This window comes from Salvia miltiorrhiza, unplaced genomic scaffold (assembly GCF_028751815.1).
Source record: "Salvia miltiorrhiza cultivar Shanhuang (shh) unplaced genomic scaffold, IMPLAD_Smil_shh original_scaffold_453, whole genome shotgun sequence".
Classification (NCBI taxonomy): domain Eukaryota; kingdom Viridiplantae; phylum Streptophyta; class Magnoliopsida; order Lamiales; family Lamiaceae; genus Salvia; species Salvia miltiorrhiza.
The window spans coordinates 8,942-16,627 of record NW_026651552.1 but is presented as its reverse complement, the minus strand read 5'-3'; the positions used below and the strand labels follow the sequence as shown (position 1 = coordinate 16,627).

The window sequence follows — 7,686 nt, the reverse complement described above, 5'->3', positions numbered from 1 at the left end:
TAAAAAATAAAGACATAATAGACAAATCAAATTTTATAAAATAAAGCTTTTTTATAATAGGTATAGATTATACCTAAAATAGTGTTTTGGCGCAATGGAAACGATCTTTTGAATTTATAAATAAAGTTTGTATAACAATTAATAAATGCTTTTTGGTCCAATAAGGTGTGGCCTTCTAGTTGAGGTGTTTTTATTTTATTATTTTATTTTTTCACAAAAACTTGTGATACTTTTCATAAAATTAAATAAAAATTTTCTTAAAAGAAAATAAGATTTTTATTCGCAAATTTGTTTAAATGTAAATAAAACTTTTCAAAAAATCAAATAAAACTTTTATTTAGGGCAAATAAGACTTTTCATGAAATCAAATAAGACTTCACTTTTTATTTCGTAAATGAGTCTTCATTTTAATGTAAATAAAATAAGGCATTAGCAAATAATTACTTTAAGACTCTTTATTCGTAAATAAGAATTTTGCTATGAAGTACAGATAAGACTTTTCTTAAGAGCAAATAAAATTTTTCTTAATAGTAAATAAGACGTCAAGACTTTTTATTCGTAAATGAAACTTTTATTTGAATGCAAATAATATTTTTCATAAAATCAAATAAGACTTTTCTTTATACTATCCCTTTTCTAAAACTGGTTGAAGCACAAATATGTGTTTGAATAGACCTACGAATTTATGTTCATGGAAGCTCCGAGCAAAAAAAGTACGTGGTCATTTGAACCAGTCTTCTCATTTTACTTGTCGGCTTCGAAAGCAATTCTTTTGACAGCACAACTTTTCTGCGGCAAATGCTAAGTCAATTACACAATTTTGTAAATGATATTGTCGATATTGGAGGCTGAAAAAACAATACCACTAGTTTAACTACTCCATTATATAGTCTATTTTGTTTTACTTTGTGGCGAGATTGAAAGTGATGGCTATGGTTATTCAAGAAGTTTGTTTTAAGAAGATGTAATACTGCACACTCCAAGCAACGTATTACGTATATAATATCCTTGGACTTGAAATTTATATAGTTGAAGTTGATATGGTAATGAAATTCCAAAGTAACAACTATTGTGTGAAAGAACTCCGAATAGTGAAGAAAGTCTGCAGAGAAGCAAGGCAAAGAAGCAGCAATGCAGCAAAGAACGCAATAGCAGTCCATGGAGTCCGAAACCGGGTATAAATGAGGTCAGCAAACCACGTCTTAGCCCTGCTTCTGCAATGCTTTTCAATCCTCCTCTTCACATCCTTGAACACATCCTGATCGTGCAGCCCAAACGTGTCGATCTCCTTGATCATCTCCACCACTTTCTCACGATTCGCCAGCCTATTCAGCATCACCCCGTTGTCCTGCAACTCCTTCACGTCCTCGGGGCTCTGAACCAACGACTTCATGAAGATGGCATACGAGAGCATGACAGGGCTGGAGCAGCCGTTGGGCAGCACCTCCAACGCGATCATGTTAGCCAGCACCACCGGGCTAAGGTCCGAGAAATACTGAACCGGGAGCTGGAGCTGGCTGAAAAGGGCATTCGACTCAGGCTTGAAGGTTATGTCCCTGAGCGAGAGCTCCGGATTAGGCCTCACTCGAATGCCTTTGGCCTTGAGATCCATAACCGAGCGATGCGTGTAGGATATATCAGCATCCACCCTCTCTTCCCTCATCGAGAATCCAGACAGCACAAACTTGTTCTTACCAACTGAACCATATTCAGACATAACTATATCTTTCTTCGTCTTTACCATAACTCTCCAAAAAGCTTCGAGAAAGTGGATGGGAGGATCCTCGATTTCTCCACAATGAACCTTAAATGGAATCTTGCCTACTGTACGTGTCTTCTGCGTCAGAAACCCCGCGAAAAACCTGGGAAGAAACGACGCAGCTTCAGCTTCCTCGTACTGCAAGCTGATCAACAGTTCCAGAACCTGAAACGGGATCTGATTCTCCATCACCATCACATCACGGATCATCAGCGGCCCCGATCCGGCGCCGAGGCATCGCTTCCAATCCATGAAGCTGTTTCCTTCCATTCCCAAGTAGTTGTGGATGAAATCTATGATGATGCTCGCGTCCAGCAGCATCATCAGCGCTAGCGATCTGTCGTCGTATTTCCCCACGATCGTGGCCTCGGCGTAGCTGTCTCTTACGCCGGAAACTTCCTCGAGGATCTTCGAGTAGAAGAAGGCCTTCTTCTTCTCGTCGCCGCCTGCGCACCGGTCCAAGCAGAGGTGCTTGAATTCTTCCGCCCGCCGGAGCCCCGGTTTGCCGTGGTGGTAGGGCCCGATGGAGACCATCACCGGGTCGTAAACTTGGTGGCTAGGCCGCATACGCCGCCGTATCTGCGGTGGGATCTTCTGGATTTGGCGGCGTCGTGAATCCGAGTAGAGTTTCTTGGGTTGGGACTGGAGGAGTTGTGAGAAGTCTTGGAGCGTTGCGATATCTACCGACACTTGAAGGTCTTCGCGGCGGCTTCCTCCGCCGTAATAGTCGGCGCCGCCGTTCTGATAATTTGCAGATGATTGCTTCTCCATTTTCTGTATGAAAAGCCAATACCACAATTTTGTAAATGATTGTTGCGATATGTGAGAAGTCTTGGAGCGTTGCGATATCTACCGACACTTTTTTCCTTTTTTTTTTTTCTTTTTCGGTCGCGAGATTGACTTTTGAGTTGTCTTCCTTGTGGTGACATATTCTCCGACAATAAATTACACCCTCCATCCAAGAAAAATGAGGCACAATTATTATATCGGAAATGACGTTTGGACACTAAGTGTGCAATACACCTCCAAAAAATCGCCGGTTTTCCTACTAGTCTAAATGGGCCGGTTTTTAGTGATTTATTGATTTACTAATTTATCCTTTATTAGATATATTGTTTTATTCTTTGTTTTTTTTTTTTTTTCTGTGTTATGATTTTTGAAATTTATGGTTTTTTTGTTTCCTAATTTTTCGGTTTTTTCTTTCCTTATATTTTCCAACTTTTTTAAAAAAAATTAATAGTATTATTTATTGATGATTAAATTATTTATTTATATTCTAAAATTGTGTTTTATTTTGTTTCCACTAATTTTATGATTCTCTTTTAAAAAAATTCTTTTTTTTTGTTTCCACATATTATTTTTTTATTGTTTCGAAATTTTTTTTTTTCTGATTTTTTGTATTTTTCGAAAATTATATATTTTTTTTATTTGTTTCCACTAATTTGGATATTCTCCTAAAAATAATCCAAGATTTGTTTCCACAAATTTAGAAATTGTAACACCCCAATTTTCATAAACTTTTCAATATAAAATCTTTGAAAAACTAATAGATAAAATAAAATTTCTTGAATTATAAAAGTTTAAACCAATTTAAATTCAACTCAAACTTCTATAGAATTACTAAATCTCTAGTCATTCTCGACTTCCATGGCCGCCTCAACTCCAGAATTGCAAAACTGAAAAGATAAGGGGTGAGCATATTAAAAATATACTCAGTGAGGAATATAACAAATATCCACATACGTCACATACGTAATCAAATCACATTATCATACTTGCAAACATACGCCAAGAGACCGGAGCCCCTTGGCAAACATAATCATAGTTTGAGTCGATGACTTAAGTCCCATGACCAAACACATACATAGATCAATGGCTTAGGTCCCATGATCAACTTATCAACATAGATCAATGGCTTAGGTCCCATGATCGCACATAACATCATAGATCAATGGCTTAGGTCTCATGATCACACATAACATCATAGATCAATGGCTTAGGACCCATGATCGCACATAACAACATAGATCAATGGCTTAGATCCCATGATCGCACATAACATCATAGATCAATGGCTTAGGTCCCATGATCGCACATAACAACATAGTCATAAGATGCACGTAAACAAGTAATCAAACGCGATAATAAAAACATATATAACCATATGAATAAGCGTAAAATCCCTCACCTTAAAGTCGAAGCTTAAAATTAAATCTGATATAAAGGTCCTAATCGCACCGTACCTAATTCAATGAGTACAACGCTTTTAAAAAATTTTTTACAATAACTTAAACTTACATCCTATATCAAATTTTATATAATCACATATAGGGCTGTCTAATTGGGTATTGGGTTTTGGGTATCCAATTAACCGAACCGAAATTCCCGGGTTTGGGTATCCAATAACCGAAATTTTCGGGTATCGGGTCGGTTTCGGTTATTGATTCTAAGAAATTTTCGGTTATCGGTTAACCCGATAACCGATTCGGGTTAACCGAATAACCGAATTTTTTTAATTAATTTAATATTTTAATTATTAGTTAGTAGAAAAATAGAAATTACAAAATTGGGAGAAAATTGAATGAACCCTAGTTCTGGTTCAGCCTCCCTCCTCCCGTCAGTTCCGTTCGCCCATCTTCCTCTTCCCATCTTCCTCTTCCCAAATCCCGTCGCCCTCCCCTCTCCGTCCGACCGTCCAACGCCGTCCGCCGCCTCCGTGAGACACCGCCCTGCCCTTCGCCACGCTGCATCAGTCGACGCCGCTTCGCCACGCTGCATCAGTCGACGCCGCCCTGCCCTTCGATTCTGATTCAGTCCAGGACTTCAGGCTGCTCAGCGACGCAGCTCCGCCACGCCGCCGGCCACTTCGCTGTTCGTCCGCCGCCCCGGTAAGTCTACGCCGCTTTTCCCACGCTTCCTGTTCAGATTAATGCTTCACGAGCAGGACTCCCAATTTATAGCTTGTTAGGTTCTTGTCATGTTTCTGATTTGGGCCATTTACGCTTGAAATGCCAACTCTAGCTGAATGAATGTATTTAATGAGCATTCTAGTTTTAGTAGTGTTTTGTTTCGGAGCATTTGAGTAGTAAGTCAAAGTTGAAGCAAACACTGCTATGTCTTCCTGTAGTCTGTAGATATGTTATAGCCTTTTCGATTATTGCCACGCTTCCTGTACTGCAAATCTTGTGATTCTTTAGAACATTTTTCAGATGGAAGACCGATGTTTTCAGATAAATTGCTGAATTGCTTTTGACTAAATTGATGAACACTTTGCATTTGATTGAACTGAATTGCTTCCCTTTGCTTCCCTTTGCTGAATTGAACTTATTTAAATTTTATTTTTAAAATGGGTATTTCGGATACCCAAATTACCCAATTGGTTAACCGAAGCGGGTATTGGGTAACCGAACTCCTAAAACGGTTCGGGAACGGTTATTGAAATTTGACAATTTCGGGTTCGGGTAACCGAAATTTCGGGTACGGGTAACCGAACCCGAACCGATCGACACCCCTAATCACATATATACTATAACCACAGAATTGGGTAGGTATATAAATACTTGAACATAGGAAAATAAAATATTTTGGAATCAAACTAACTGCTCTAAAGAAAATTATGAGATCGAACAGTTAGAAAAAGTTTTTAAGAATCAAACCATATCTAAAGCAATTAATCAATTTATTAATGCATTATATGGGACGTCCAACTACTTATTAAATATTACTATCTGCAACTTAAATAAAACAAAGGCTAATACTTTAACTAATACTCTCTCCGTCCCGCTCAAGATGCTACATATTCCTTTTTGGGCCGTCCCAACAAAGGTGCTACATTTCCATATTTGGAAAAAATAAGGGAATTTAAGCACTTAATTAACACTAATTAAGTATTTCTTTATTACATTCTCTCTCCTACTTTATCACTTTATTATCTTCTCTTTCTTACTTTATCACTTTCTCTCTCCTACTTTATCACTTTATTACCTTCTCTTTCTTACTTTATCACTTTCTCTCTCATACTTTATCACTTTATTATTACACACTTAAAACATTAATCTACAACTCCTTAAATCCCGTGGCGAAAGGTAAATGTAGCGTCTTGGCCGGGACGGAGGGAGTACTATTTTCGTACCTATTTTAATATATATATATATATATATATATATATATATATATATAGGGAGAGGTTCAGGAAAGAACCATAAATAAAAGAAGACCGGAGAACCATTTTCAGCCATTCGATCATCAAGATCTACGGTGGATGCATCATCTTGTTGGATGAATGCAGATCCTGGGTTCGAATCCTGAAGGGAGCATTTTTTTTTATTTTTTTGAGTGCATTAATTTTAACAGCGGATGCATTAATTTTTACAGTGAATGCATTAGATTTGATGGTTCTCCCGTTCTCACAAATAATGTAGTTCTCTCTAGAACCACACCCTATATATATATATAGGGGCGCGCTCCAGTGAGACCCCATAATTTTCGTGAAACACTAGGACAATGAATAAGACATATAATACTAATGAACAAAACGTATATCTAATGAACAAGATGTATATACTGATGAAAAATAAAATTTAAAAAATTCGTAATGAATAAGACATATATACTGATGAACAGGGCCGTATATACTGATGAACAATGCAGTATATGCTGATGAATAACAAAATTTAAAATATTCTGCTCCCTCCAGGATTCGAACCCTGTGAAAAAAAATCACCCTCCAGATACAATATCAGCCATAGGATTGATAAAATAAACGCACCAGATCGTGCCCTAGATCTCACTAAAATTAGGGGGTCTAATTGGAGCGGCCCCCTATATATATATATATATATATATATATATATATATATATATATATATATATGAATCATGCTCCGATAACTGAAAAAAAATAAATTGCCAACCTAAATACACTTAACCGAGTTTATGTACCATGCAAAAGACATACCTGTAGTTAGCGTAATAAGCTTCGGCAGAAATAATCTTCACTAATTATAGGCGTGTCTTAGAGTAAATATTATGCATCTATTTATACAAGTCTTTAATAGAGTTTGATAGGTGTAGAATTTGTAGTCTATGTATATCTCCTAATAGGATAAAGTATAAAGATGATAAAAGAGTTCTAGTTCTAATAGGAATCGAATTAATAATAATAATAATAATAATAATAATAATAATAATAATAATAATAATAATAATAATAATAATAATTGTGGAGGATGAATCCAACAATCACGGAAGCGACGTCAGCAACGTCTGGATCGATGGGCACTAGCAACCTGAAACCACTAGCAACGTTAGAGCCCTCCGAAGAGCACCGGTGGGGGTGTCGATGGAAGGGTCTCCGACGCTCAAGTCAGTAAACAATAGTAATAAAAATCGTATTGAAAGCAATTGAAAATAAATGAAATAGCGAATCGGGTCGATTTGGTAGACGGAGTTGAAGGCGATTGAGCAATGAGCGAGGGCCGTTGGGTCGTCCCGGTTGATCTGATCACCGGAAAACCTAAGGCTGGGAGCGTGGAAGCAGAATAATGCTAGAGAATGTGTTAGAATGGGAATGATCGTAAGTATCAGTCTGAGTGTTAATGACGGCGTGTCCCCCCATTGTGTTAATGAAGTAGTATATATAGGTATAGGCCTGACGGCTAGGGTTTTGCTGGCACGTCCCCTTAAACCCTGGTCGTTCCGATATTTGGGGGATCGTATCCCTGACCTCGTTCATTTCTTTCTCTCCAAGTCGCTACCCTTCTAGGGTTTGTTGGAATGTTCTTTGAAACCCTAGCGGCTCCGAATTTTTAGGAAATGATCTTCCGCGACTTTCGTTTGACCTAGTCACCCACGTTTGACTAGGTTTTCGTAAGCGTATAATTCCGTTTGTTTGCTTTCGTGTTGAGATGTTTACTATGGTGCCGCTG

General features: G+C 37.7%; 1 protein-coding gene across 1 annotated transcript; it reads right to left on the bottom strand.

Annotated features, from left to right (window-relative positions):
- Nucleotides 1-996: 996 nt before the first annotated feature.
- Nucleotides 997-2,741, bottom strand: LOC131004679 (UPF0481 protein At3g47200-like). The gene has a single exon (XM_057931391.1). It carries the CDS (start codon nt 2,528-2,530, stop codon nt 1,067-1,069), a length of 1,464 nt encoding a protein of 487 aa, XP_057787374.1. The 5' UTR covers nt 2,531-2,741; the 3' UTR covers nt 997-1,066.
- Nucleotides 2,742-7,686: the final 4,945 nt, after the last annotated feature.